General features: G+C 46.9%; 1 protein-coding gene across 1 annotated transcript; it reads right to left on the bottom strand.

Moving 5' to 3' along the window:
- Positions 1–9,745: 9,745 nt before the first annotated feature.
- Positions 9,746–13,173, bottom strand: fzd1 (frizzled class receptor 1). Its single transcript, XM_079742022.1, has one exon. The coding sequence runs from the start codon at positions 12,796–12,798 to the stop codon at positions 11,155–11,157; it is 1,644 nt and encodes a 547-aa protein (XP_079598148.1). The 5' UTR covers positions 12,799–13,173; the 3' UTR covers positions 9,746–11,154.
- Between the last annotated feature and the right edge of the window lie 1,080 nt (positions 13,174–14,253).

The raw sequence follows: 14,253 nt of genomic DNA, 5'->3' as shown, positions 1-14,253 counted from the left end.
CACCAGTAGCACTCGATCAGCCTAGATTAGCCTTACTTCAAGTATTTAAAGTCGGGGCCCAGTAGAGCAGGACCCTCTGCCTCTGGGGCCCGCCGAGACCAAAGTAAGACGGAATAAACACAGAACTCGATTATTGAACAGTTAATTAAATGTTAATTACGGTGAATGTAAAAGCAAAGTGGGTGTCAGTTTTGGGTGGTCATGTGGTTTGTTGACTGAAAAAAATCTTTGGTCTGATGTGCCAGCGAATATTTGGTGCACAAATAGACAAATGTGAAGTGCAGGTTTCAACAGTCAATAATGTAGCAGGACCATTTGCTGGAGTGTAGCCCAGAGACCGCCACTCCACGGCCCGGTACTGGTCCCTGACCCATGGTTTGAGAAAACTGACTCTAGATAGACGCAACCGCTACCAGAGGGCATTAGTTCCAACCAGCACCATCTCAACGTATCAACGCACATCATTGCTCAACGATGGAAACAAGACCAGCTATGCCTTCTTTAAGCCAACATAAATATACACAAACAGACTCAAGCATGCACGCATGTTTGCATGCGCACCCACACAAAATCACAAACTCCCAAAGCTAAAAATCTATCCTATGTTGTTTATTTGAACCACTTTGCAGGCCAAGTCTAAACCTCAGTGACTTTCCTTACCCTCAAGTCTTAGGCTTTACAATTCTGTCTCCCTGATCCATAATTGAATCGAGCAACACAGCAAAAATAAGCCATTCCACATGTTTTATTTCACTCGACACAACCATAAATAACATGAGCAGAAAGGCTCAGGGGTTGGTTTTTTTACTTTAAAATACAGGATTGCAGTATGGCTAACCGTTTCATATATATATGGTGGTCCTTGCAAAGTCAAAAATCACTCCGGTAAGCTAGTGAATTTGGAGTCCAACAACAGCGAATAGTTTAAAAAGACGGCAGACGTTCTGAGCTCCTTCCGCACTGAAGGGTGAAAAATTAACAAGGCTGTTGTTGTTTTTTTCTCCCGGCACGCTACTAAAACTTTTATTTCACTTTCACTCCTTTACTCAACGTCTCCCACGGTCTTGTTTAGGAATGATTTAACATCATAATACAACGAGGCTTTCTGATGAATGTCCACTTCCCCCATGCTGAGCTTAGTTTACAGGATCAAAGACAACATGGCCACCTCTCTCTCTCTCTCTTGCACCATTTTAAACCATGGGGGAAATCAGAACACTTCAGTGAAACCGATACAGCATCCCCTTTGGAGGGAATTAAACTGTCTCTGGGAGAGAATGAGGTGCGCAGATAAGCCACGATGAATAGGAGCATCGACCCAAAGTTATCCACCAGATGCGTACATACCATTACAAATGTATAATTCACCGCTTAATGTGTGGCATAGTTGAGAGCACACACAAAAAAAGTTGCAAGAATGATACATCTGCGTATATAGGGAGGACATAAGGTACGATTCGGAAAAGTAAGTTAAAAAATAGCTTTCAAGTGAAGCTTTAAGTACGTCGTAGACGCATAGTGAAGTATGGATGACCGGATCGGAAAAAAAAGAAGAACGATAAATGGTTTGCGAAATTATGGAACAGAAAGTGAAAAGTAACAGAGTGTGCAGATTACGGCACCTCCCTTTGTGCTAGGAGTCATAAATCTGGGAAGGGGGAAGCGGATAGCTCGATACTACTCTGTACGTCCGGACGCTGCTTCTCCTACATCCCACTTCCAACCGAGTCTCTGCAGAAGCCTGGCAGCCCCCCGTCTCTGACAGGCTGTGATTAGTCACATGACAAACACCCGTGTTGGTTCGGCTAGACGGCGGCCAGCAGGCAGTGGTGAAAAGTACTTTTTGTGTCTCCAAAATATATATTTTGGATATAGGCTTGTCTGACAATCTCTGAGCAATGGGCAACCAAAATGAAACGACACAAACAAAAATAACCCAACGTCAGTGTGGGTGTAAGTTTAGACAGTTCTAGGGCTTGTTGGAAACAACTGAGAATGATAGAGAGAGAGAGAGAGAGAGAGAGAGAGAGAGAGAGAGAGCGAGAGAGAGAGATAGAGAGAGAGAGAGAGAGAGAGAGAGATAGAGAAATGGAGAAATGGAGAGATAGAGACAGCCTGTACTGCTAACCCCTCATTACAATACATTTGTAAAAGAAAGAAAGAGAGAGCAAGATTAAAAGAGGAAGAGCAGAAATAAGGAACAAGAAAGAAAGAGAGAGAGAGAGCGAGAGAGATTGAGAGAGAGAGAGACAGAGAGAGAGAGAGGGGGGGGGGGGGGAGAGGGGGAGGAGGAGAAGGAGGGGGAGGGATTGTCCTTGTGGCTTCCTTGGTAGCCTCTGCGAAAGAAAACAAAAGCCAATATTCAGCTGGTCTTCAGAACCTAGAAGTGTGTGTGTGTGTGCGTGTGTGCGTGCGCGTGTGTGTGCGTGTGTGTGTGTGTGTGTGTGTGTGTGTGTGTGTGTGTGTAGGAGTCTATGAGGTGGGTATGGAGGGGGGATGACTGAGGTGGATGGAGCGTATGCTTGTCTGCAGATAACGCTCATGAATATAAATGTACGGGCTGCTAGTGGCTAATTATGACCAGTGAAGTTGAGCTGACAGACAGTGTTGTTTTAGCGAGAAGCAAGTCTTTTGTTGTGGCTTTAGCAGCACAAGTTAATTACTGTTTTTAGAAACAAGCTATTCACATGCCGGCTTCTCTTCTTGCCCAGTATTCAATAATAATTATAATAATAAAGAATAAATTTGACAAAGAACTGTTATTTCTTTCAAATATCATATTCAGTGCTCACCCAAAATGACCCCAGATGTCCAAGAGTACACCAACACCTGGAGGAGTTAAGGGCAGACGTCTGAGCAAGTGAAAATATTTAGCCCACATATTCCCACGATTGGATCCTTCCAAAGCAAGCAACAGGCTGTTCATTTGCACGGTATACAGGTGACCTATTCATAGAGCGAAAGAGAGAGAGAGAGAGTTAGGGCGAGGGAGAGAGAGAGAGAGAGTGGGAGTGAGAGATGGCAAAAGCGAAAGCGAGAGAGCCAGAGAGACTGGAAACCCTCATGAATCCGTGAAGATCAGTGTTAAAAATAAATTATTATGTTATATTATATTTAATAGGTTATGAACAAGCGCTCAGTTTTTTTTGTGCAGATGGATAATGAGAGGAGACAATGCTGGTGGGGGGTGATCCAGTTTTTCTCCGCTACACACCACAACCCAACACAACAGCCTGTTCTAGATACAGTTAATTGGGCACCGGTTAGAGGACAGATGAAGAGGCAAGGCGCGCTGCCAGTTGCTTCACCGAGGCCTCCCGACGTGTGAAGGAGAGCAGAGGTAAATAAACATCACTTCCTGTCATTGTGTCGCCAGACCTCCAGGGCCCATCTTGGCATGGTTGCTTGCACACACACACACACACACACACACACACATGCACACACACACACACACACACACACACACACACACACACACACACACACACACACACACACACACACACACACACACACACACACACACACACACACCACATCATAGCACACCACATTCACACAAACAGTGGGCAGTGTTAGTAAACATAGCAGTCTGGACGGTGATCTGGCTGTATTACAGGATGCATGAGTATAAACAGGGATCACATGAAACCTAACAGGAAAATATAACCCGTCGCTCTGCTTACTAGAGCAAGGCTGTTTTAATTGCTGTTGAAGCCATCCGGGAATCCTGCCTAGAACAGCCCTTCCACCAGCAGATTTCTTCACCCTCTGAGTCTAGATTAATGTTCTTCTCCATCGAAAGTGAATCATATTTTTAATAGAATCCACTTTATTCTTTCTTAAGATCCTGCTTGCCTTCTTTGTGTGTATGAATATATACCCTTTGTTAGGTGATTAGTCAATAACTATTGGGAATATTCAGGATAGATGTCACACGTCTAGAAAATAATCTTGAAAACAAACTGATACCAGGTTGGAAATTAATTAATAGTTTTCAGTGGGGCACAAAAGTCTAATAGTAGATGATTGGTAGGGACTCCACATATGACAGATGGATTGGAGGCTCAAAAACAGAAGTTTCCTGTTAATGACATCTGGTAGGACGGAGCAAACTAGTGATTAGTTTGGATAAATCCTGAAAAAAGTTCTAACTACTTACCAACCAGAGGCTCTGAGTCGTCTTTAATTTAAAAGACGAATGAGCAAGGTTTTTTTTAAATTACAAAATGGAAACAGTGTGTAAATAAAGGCCTGTTAATGTGCTGTTAAACGATTTATCTGAACTGCCTAGAGGTAGCGGTACCCTCGTGTCTGTCCGAGCCTCCTATGAGGAGGAACAGGAAACTCTACGGCCGCCTTCTGAGAGGTGGTCACATTTCTGGGACACCACTAATAAAGTCTGGTGCCGGCTGGGTAATTCCCCCGCCCTTCCCTCTTCCCTCTCCTCTTTCTCTCTCTCTCGAAATCTGTCTCTGTCCTCTTCTCCCTTCTCCGTGTCTTGCTTTAGAACGGTCGACAAAGAGAGGATTTGTCTGGTTTCCAAAACAATGTATCCCTTTTCAAATCAAGTAGCATCATATCACTTATGTGTGGAACCATTTGAAAACACAGCGCCGCTGTGAAAGCCACACTCCAAATAAAAAGTCTATTTTACTCTCGGGATCCACAGAGCAGCTCCCCCCCCCCCCCGACCCCCCCACCACATCTCCCCCCTCGCACACCCAGAGACGGGATTTAAACATTCCCCCAGGCCAAACACTCCATCTCCCTCCTTTCCAAGCTTTTCATATTTTTTTGCTGGCTCAGAATGAGCCCAAAAATACAGACATTGAGAAAGATAAGGTGGTTTCCGAATGAGGCTGGTATGAGCTCCGCTTCACCACAATCGGTTGGAGCTGGGGTGACGGGGAAACGCTGACCTCCTCCGACATGAAACCTGAACGTTGTACACGTTCACAGTTAAGGTGCAAGGCCAGCAACCCAGTGCCTAGCCCCGCCCTTCTGCTCCCCTACGCCGGCACCGCTTTCAAACCAGCGAGCAAAAACGCTCTCCACAGATTTGTGGAGTTTGTGGACCACGGAGCAAAAGAGGGCGGAATGGTGGGGAATCAAACCCATGGCTGCATCAATATCCTAAGTGATGGAAGGGAGGGGGGGATGACTCCATCCCTCATCCCTAGCAACATGGTTCCTATTACTCCCCCTACCCCCCCCCCCCCCCCCCCCCCAAAAAAAAAGCGATCTCCAACCCTTTCGAGGTCCGACACACACACACACATACCGACACACACACAAACAAACACACAAACACACACAAGCTTGGCATGCGGTGCATGGCGTTGCTCCGTGGCGGCCTCTTTAGTCCCACCAGTCGGAGGAACCGAACCTCGCAGACCAACAGGGCTCGGAGGTCGGGGCCCACCCTGACAGGAGACGAGCCGAGCCCCCTCGGCCCAGCTCCGCGCCGTGGCGCCGCTAATGAGGAGCCGTGTCAAACGCAAACAAAGTTTACACCAGACAACAGCGCCGGAGCCCCAGGTGGCTGCCGTAGCTGTCGCCAGCGCCGCAGGTAACGACGGGGAGCTCCGCCGAAGCGTGTCTCCCGTCGTGCTTATTGTTGGCGTACGTGTTAACCTCCCCTCTCCCACCGCCCCGTTCCTCCAGCACTATAAATACACTTCATAAAACTCACGCTGGGAAGGTCAGGAAGCCAGAGTGAGAGAGGGAGAGAGAGAGAGAGAGAGAAGAGAGAGAGAGAGAGAGACAGAGAGAGAGAGACAGAGTGAGAGATTGTCTGTAAGAAGGAGAGAGAGATAGTGACCGAAAGAGAGCGAGATGCATAGACAAAGAGAGACAGACAGAGATGAAGAGACGGAGAGAGAAAGAGAGAGATGGCGTGAGAGAGTGATAGAGTGGGAGATGAGAATAAGGGAAAGATAGTGATATAAAGAGAGAGTGAGAGAGAGGGCGAGAGAAAGAGAGGGTGAGAGAGAGAGAAAGAGAGAGAGGGAGAGACAGAGAGGGTGAAAGGGAGAGATACTGTCTTGGCTGTAGAAAAGAGAGAACCGACCGCTGGCCTCTCTAGTCCGCTTCTCAATCTCATCTCTGATTCTCCTCAAAAACAAGAGGTCAGGAACAGGCGGCTTTCATTAGGAACATTTCATGCCTGCATAGTTTCTTTCAGCGCAGCCTCGAAACACGGAGAGGACGGCTGCACGGATAATTGAATTTGAACTGTTTTTCTTCCTCTCTTGAACTTTTCCTTCTAGATTTCTTGTCCTCAGGAGCGTGCGGTGAGGCTGGCTGTAGCCAGGGGTAAAGCGCCGTCGGTCCACGTCAACACCAACATCAACAACAACAACCAGGAACCTGGAGTCTTCACACGTTAAACCCTCAAAGAAAATCCATGATGATGTGTTACAATGTGAGCCATTAACTTAAGTGATGTTGTTGTATCCCCATTGATGTCGGAGTGTGTGTTTTTAAGATTTCTTCGTCTGGCAAGGAAGACGAAAGCCACAGAGGAGAGAGAGCAGCAGCAGCCCTCTGTGTTACTGGGAGCGGGGCGAGGAGGAATAACAACCGGCTCTTGGAGAAACTGGAATCACATTTGGTCCAAATGGCCACATGATGGTGTGGCCGCAGACTGGATACACTTACCCTGGTCCACAGAAGTTAATTTGTTAACGGTCACTGTTATGCTATTTCCCAGTATGGGTTAGGTTTAGGGTTAGTTTTGAATGTCTTATGCCTGTGTGTTTCGCTGGTGAGCTTGAGGGGGCAGGGCATTAATAGAGATTTACGGGATATACATTGTTGTATATGGGGAATGGGTTAACTTAGCGATTGTTAGTGCTTTGCACTTGGTTCTATGAACATCCTAACTGTACCAACAGCGATATATTGTTTCATCGTCTTCTGACAAATGTACTTGTCAGTCACTTCGGATAAAAGCATCTGCTAAATGCCATAATCGTAAATGTAAATGTAGAAAGCCTGCTGGTTAGCTCTCATACTTTGACCTGTGAGTGCGTTGTCCGTGAGCAAGAAGCCCAAATTCCTAACTACTCAGTTAATAACGTGTCTTGAAATAAAATGAAAAGCTTTAGATAGCAATAAGGTTAAATGTCTAAATAGTATTAAAGACTGCGTTTGTACTGTGTGTGTATGATGGGATAGGACTACACATTTATTTGAGGGAAGGGTTGGAATATTGGATAATATTTAATATGATAATGTATCACATAAGCTGTGCTGAATGCATTTAACAGCATGATTGCAATAATCATCTTGGCATGTTGATGAGCGCAGTGCAGTAATGGAAAAATCTTTTTTTTTAAATTGTGGATGTGGCTTTGAGGTTTCATTTAGAGCGTTCTAGAAGCCAAAGAAGAGTTGATAGAATGGGGGGGAGAGAAAGAGAGAGAGGGAGGGGGGAGCACGAGAGAAAGAGACAGACAGAGAGAGGGGGGAGAGGGAGAGGGAGAGAGCAAGAGAGAGGGGGAGGGCAGGAGAAGATAGGGCAGAAGGGAGGGAGAGAGATAGAGATGGAGGCCGAGAGAGAGATAGACAGAGAGACAGAGAGAGATAGACAGAGAGACAGAGAGAGAGAGAGAGAGAGAGAGGGAGAGAGAGACATAGAGACACATAGAATAAAGGGTAGTGTAGCGTATTGAGATGGGGTTGGAAGCTGCCATGGAGAATAAGATAACATCGCTCCTTCCTTCCCTCTCCTGATTGGTTGTAGTTTGCTTGGCACGGCACAATATTTGATATACATGTCACACAACATCCTAAACCTTAATAATGTCTAAGGAGTAATGGGTTTAGTCGTCAGGCTTGGCGTAGTTGTCGGGTTGGGTGGAGTTGTCGAGGTGGGTGTGGTTGTCGGGCTGAGTGTAGTTGTCGGGGTTGGTGTAGGGTGGGTGAAGTTGTCAGCGTGGATTTAGTTGTTGGGGTGGGTGTAGCTGTCGGGAAGAGTGTAGTTGTCAGGATGGGGGTTGTTTTCAGGGTGGGTGTAGGGTAGGTGTAGCTGTGTGGGTTGGTAGGTTAGGCTGGCGTCTCAGCTAGCTGACTCACTTGCCCTCTAGTCGGCTGCTGTCTCCCCTGCTGAATGGTGTGTAATCCTGAGATTGGCATTAGTGAAGAAATAAGGGCGCAGGATTTATTCGGCCTTATCTCAATTGTCATGCAAATCACAGAAGAGCACAACGGCTGCCTCTTGGTGCTTGAAACAGGCAGAATAACATGGGTTTGAAGAAAAAAAGGATGAACTAGACGTCTTTCTCTCACGTAGCACAGGCTATGGAATACGGCGGCGTGTGAAACCTGCTAATAAATAAGGGCTGGCTAGACAGCGAGGTGTGGAATGTAAGTTACAGAGGGACCGCACTGCTTCTTACATTTCTCTGACCTTGAAGATAGATCATAGTATTAAGACAGAAAGTGTCTAGGACATTTTCTCTTTCTTCCGTTTTTTCCCCATGGTTTATCTGAGGATACAATAACAGCTTTGGCATGAGGAGCAGATTCTGTTCTTTACCCATGAAAATAATGCATATTTTAACACCGATACACACCGTATGAAGTTGTTATGTATCCTCGGCGGTTAAGAGTGAAGCTTTACCGTCAAATATATACGACCGTGGAAACGTTTTAAAGTACAAATTATTTCGCCGCGGCTGTTTGAACACACGAGCGCTCTGCTTGGCTTTCCCTTGCTGGAGTGGGTGGGGAATGAGGATGTTCTGGTGGAAGCTCTCTCCTGCCAGACACGACAGCACACTTAGACAGGCTCAGACAGGGCCGCTGGGAAACGCAGCCATCTGATTCAAGGTCAGGGGGGGGGCGGGACCAGGCCTGCCTACTACGGCGCCCACCAGGGCAGACATTGGTTTTACTGTAAAAAAATAAACATAATAAAAAAAGTGAAGCAGATGTTCCAGAATCGTCCCACATTTTATTCTCAATAGTAATTGCTTTCCGGTTATCACCCCAAGCATTTTTCCCCCAGATATATGGAATGTGTGCTCTCTCCTGGATGAAGCTAAATCTAGTGCATGCTGGAGCCTAAATCAGGAAGCACAGCTGCGGGAGGGGACCCCATGGGAAGATTGAGATGTGGGGTCACAGCACAGCGAGCCAGATGCCAGGACATCCACGGGCGGCCTGGAGCCCTGTGGCCGGGACACCGTAGCATCACGCTGCATTCCAGACCGGTGTTGTTGTTGCCGTTGGGTTATGGGGGGCACAAACTAGTGAGGGGTCCTTTAATGCTGAAATAATACGCAGTGGTGCTGACAGCCATGAACCACAGGGGGGTTGATTACAGGATACATGACACGCTGGGGCATTTTGGAACCGAAGTAAAAACGATATCTGAACTTAGTAATGAGAAGATTATGACCTACTGCCAATGTTATTCAATACAGGTTTCTTAATTAACTTGTTCACTATATTAAATGATATGGTACTATGATCACACTATTATTGAGAGAATGAAATTCATTTCAGCAATACATAATTATCTTTCCCTTTGCCTAAAGCTGAAGTACCTCATATTTTCCACACACAAGATAGGAGTCACAAAGTAAAGACTTTTAACAGTTTACAGAAGTTTGTCGGTCAAACAATGCAGGTAGGAAAAGGAAATAGCCTGACCTTTTGATTCCTCTGAGTTGACTTTCATTATTCAAACCCTAACTTCGTGACCATGAATCAGAGATTTCGACAGAAGCCATTACAGTTGCAAGGATGAGGCTTTTATTCTGAAAGTACTCATTGTGGATATATGTAAGACATTTTTTTTCCTATAAATATAAAAAGTACTTTTTGATAGCAAATGCAGAAACAAACATTAAAAGTCTCTCATCAATCCTGGATTATCATAAAATCAACACATTTCAAAAACGGAAGACTATTGGCTGGCAGGCCGCATCAAATACATCCTTATCAATATCAAAATGTACAACGTGATCGTCGGTTGGAACGGGTCAATCTCACAATATTCGCCTCTTTTGATTCAGTTCAAACGTAAGGCGTCCACTTGCTTTAGCTTTTCCCACTATCTGTCCTGCCCAGGCAGTAGGAAATGCTACATGGTGGGCGTGAGACAGGTCAGGCCGGTTAGGCCTTGGCCGTGAGCCAGACAATCAGGGAAGATAAGTGGAGTTACCTGGAAGTTAATAGGTGTAGCCAAGTTCATTTATCTGGGTTTACATATTGATCTGATCCAACAGGATGACAAGTGCTTTGTTACAAATGGAGAGCTCAACAAAAGCTAGGATTTCTGTTTCATGGGGGTATAGTCTTTTAAAACCGACTGTTATTTTTTTCAATATGAAATATGAGATAAAAAAAAAAAATCATTTGTTGCCAAAAAACATTGCCTACTACAACTTTGATGCAATTATTCACGCTTTGCTTTTGGTAAATAATGCTATAGTCCGTAGCTGGAAATACAAGTTTAAAACACTTGTAAAACGACACACCGACCCACATTCCGGAAAGCTCCGGTCCTTTTGTTTGGTTTTGTCGCTGTGGTCCAACACAAACATGGATGCATACTTACTGACCCAGTGGAGCCGGGCGGCCATCAGCTCTCCTCTAAACAAAAGGATTCAGCCGATTAGCCAGCGTGAGCGGCGAGCCACGTGGAAGCACTCACAGTTCACGGGACTGTCGCCCAAGTACGAGTCCACACAGCCCAAAAGCACCCCTCGATCGAAGGCTTGACCGAGGCCTTTTTTGTCCTCGGTGTCCGACTAGCTAATGAGCCCCCATGAGTACATAGCCCTCCTTAGCCCTGGCTTTTGTACTCCCAAAGTACAAAAAAACACAAAGTGTAGCTGTAAAGGTGTTTTCTTTTGTTTTGTTGAGAAAATAACAATATCTTTTGGATATTTAAATACAAATATATACTTACAAAAAAAGAAATCACTTTTTTTATGTACATTTAAAAATTACAAAAACATTAAAAACAAAAAAACAACACACCGACACGTATCTTCAAACGAGTCTACAAAACCGGATATAAAAACAACAGCAGATAAAAAACAAACAAAAAAAGGATTATCATTCAGTTTGTCAACAGTCTGTAGTCCACAATTGACCTCACCCCTTAGGGTCGACCGGTCCCCCACCACCCCATCACACAGTGGTCTCCCCCTGTTTGTTGCTGGCCAGTCTCGTGTAGAACCTCCTCCAGGAGTTGAGTGTCTTCCCCGACCAGATCCAGAACCCCGAAGTGATGCCCACGATGAGCGTCATCAGGTATTTGATCATGAACACCGTGAAGTCAGGGCTGACGTTGGGGTGGTTCTGCGCCGGGCACGGCACCGCGTAGCTCTTGCACGTCTGGCTGATCCACGTGCGCTCCCACTGTTCCCGGAAGGCCTGCTCGTAGAAGTAGCAGGCGATGACGATGGTGGCGGGCACCGTGTACAGCACTGAGAACACGCCGATGCGAACCATCAGCTTCTCTAGCTTCTCCGTCTTGGTGCCGTCGTGCTTCATGATGGTGCGGATCCGGAACAGTGACACGAACCCGGCCAGCAGAAAGGACGTGCCGACAAACAGGTACACAAAGAGCGGCGCCAGCACGAAGCCGCGCAGTGCGTCCACGCTGTTCACGCCAACGAAGCACACGCCGCTCAGCGTGTCGCCGTCCACCTGGCCCACCGCCAGGATGGTGATGGTCTTCACCGCCGGCACCGCCCACGCCGCCAGGTGGAAGTACTGGGAGTTGGCCTCGATGGCCTCGTGGCCCCACTTCATGCCCGCCGCCAGGAACCAGGTGAGGGCCAGGATCACCCACCAGATGGACGAGGCCATGCTGAAGAAGTAGAGCATCATGAAGAGGATGGTGCAGCCCTCCTTCTTGGTGCCCTGCACCACCGTGCGGATGTCGTTGTCGAAGCGGTCGTTGCACGACACCTTGTCGCCCAGCAGGAAGCCGGCGATGTAGGCGATGGACACCATGGTATAGCAGCCCGACAGGAAGATGATGGGGCGCTCCGGGTAGCTGAAGCGCTTCATGTCCACCAGGTAGGTGAGCACGGTGAACAGGGTGGAGGCGCAGCACAACACGGACCAGATGCCGATCCATATCCGGGCGAACTTCAGCTCCTCTTCGTTGAAGTACATCATCCCGTGCGATCTCTTGGGCTCGCATGGAGCACCGCAGTCGTCCTGACCCAGGAAACGGTAGTTTAGATAAGGGGGAACTTGCAGAGAGGTTGGGCACTTAAACTGCCATTTCAACGGCCGGTTATCGAAAGGGGTCGGCTCCGGGGTTGGGTTCGGCTGGGCGCTCTTGCCGGATACATTCTGTCCGACGCACAACTCGTCGGCCCCGTGAACGGGGAAGATCTCGCAGGCGAGGCTGTCCGGCCACTGGAACCCGAATTTGTTCATGAGCGCCTCGCAGCCCTGCCTGGCTCTCTCGCACAGCGACCTGCACGGCGGCAGCGCCTGCTCTAGCACCGTGCACACGGGCGCGTACATGGAGCACAGGAAAAACTTGAGATCGGGAGAGCACTGGACTTTGACGAGCGGGTAGAACTGGTGCACCTCGAGCCCCGCGTCCTCTTGGTTGGTGTGTCCCAGCAAGTTGGGCATGATGGTCTCGTTGTAAGCAATGTCTGTACACAGTGGAATGGAAATAGGTTGGCAAAATCCATGCTCCGGAATAGACATTCCTCGGTCATGTTGTCCTTCGACGCTGATAAATCCCAGGTTTAGAGAAAGACACAGGAACAAAAAAAACGCACGGCGGAGTTTAGAATAATCCATAGCGGCGGAAATACGCGCGGTGATTTCGTACACTTGGAAGGGTTTCCCCCAAAATTAGACCCCCCTGAATGGACAGCAAGATGACCTCCCACCAAGCTTGATAAAAATTCACTTTCCTTGTCAAATGCAGCCCGTTTTCAGCATAACTTCGGTCCTCTTCATCCAGTAACCGCGTCGGCGCAAGCAGGCGATCACAAACGATCCCCAAAAATGTTTACCATAATAATATCATGTCGAGATCCACATTTAGTTCTGTTTCGATTGCCTGCGAGTATGCGATGGACTCCCGATATCTTACGGACTAATGACGTTCTCTCCGCAGCTATGTCCAAACCTGTTTAAAGTCGCCTTGCTGTCTAGCATCGCTCCCCTCCCTCTCCGTTCCTGCCTCTCTCTATCTCTCTGGTGCTCTCTCCCAATTCCTTCTTATGGAAAAAAGGGGCGGGACTAACATATCTCAGCTTTTAGGGAAGGTCTACATGTCTACAAAAACGTATAAACGAAGCAATAACCGTGATGGATATAACTAGACCTAGTAAAATAGTTAAATGTAGATAAAATTTTGAATCAAAAATACAACAATACCTCAGGAAATAACATGGAGCAAACTTGATGTTCTTGTTCTGTCAAATTCGTTTTTGAATAAATGACTGAAGGGAAAAATAACTCACTAGATCCTAAGCAAGATACCCCCCACCCCCCCTCCATATTACCTGGGGATGAAAGGAGCCGGTGTCTGAGCCCCAGGGATCAGAGGACTTCTAAACTCAGCACCTACAGCCCCTCTCTCAGAAGAACCAGTGGGGAGGCGATCTCATGCAGGCCGGCTCAGGAGGTAGGATAGAAGTGAGGGACACCCACCCAGACACCCCCAACCACTGGGCTCCATCACCTTTACCAAGCTTTCAGTCCTGCCAGCTAAACACCGGAAACTGACAGCAAGTACTGTGCCTTAAAGATCAGCTGTTGACTATAACTTGTATACAAAAACACAAGGATTGAGAGAGCAATGTTTTCACATATCTGCTTAAATGTGAGTTAATGTGACCACATCTGTTGGTGTAGAGATAAAAAATAAATCAACAGTATTGGGAAAATTGTAATTGAAAGACACGAAAAATACAGACGGTCCCTCATGCAGAACCATGCTAGCCTTTCAATAGGCATGGAATTGGTGTGCGCGTGTGTCTGTGTGTGTGTCTTTCTCTGTTCCCCCCTCTATCTCGCTCTTGCTTTCTCCCTATACCCTGTGTGTGTGTGTGTGTGTGTGTGTGTGTGTGTGTGTGTGTGTGTGTGTGTAGAGTCAAAAGTATATAATGTACACTGACACAGGAATGTTGGAGGATTTTAATCTCTGTACTACAGCCAGTATGGGCATAATGTTTTTCAATTGCGTCTGCAAAATGAATAGTTTTTTCTCATGTTTTCATTTGGTAGTATGACATACGTATATGC

This window comes from Pollachius pollachius, assembly GCF_949987615.1.
Source record: "Pollachius pollachius genome assembly, chromosome: 1".
Taxonomy (NCBI): domain Eukaryota; kingdom Metazoa; phylum Chordata; class Actinopteri; order Gadiformes; family Gadidae; genus Pollachius; species Pollachius pollachius.
The sequence above is the reverse complement of the archived record's forward strand: the minus strand, read 5'-3'. Positions and strand labels throughout refer to the sequence as shown.

Excerpts from the sequence above, each read along its gene's own strand:
- fzd1 (XM_079742022.1), bottom strand. The coding sequence starts at position 12,798 with ATGGATTATTCTAAACTCCGCCGTGCGTTTTTTTTGTTCCTGTGTCTT.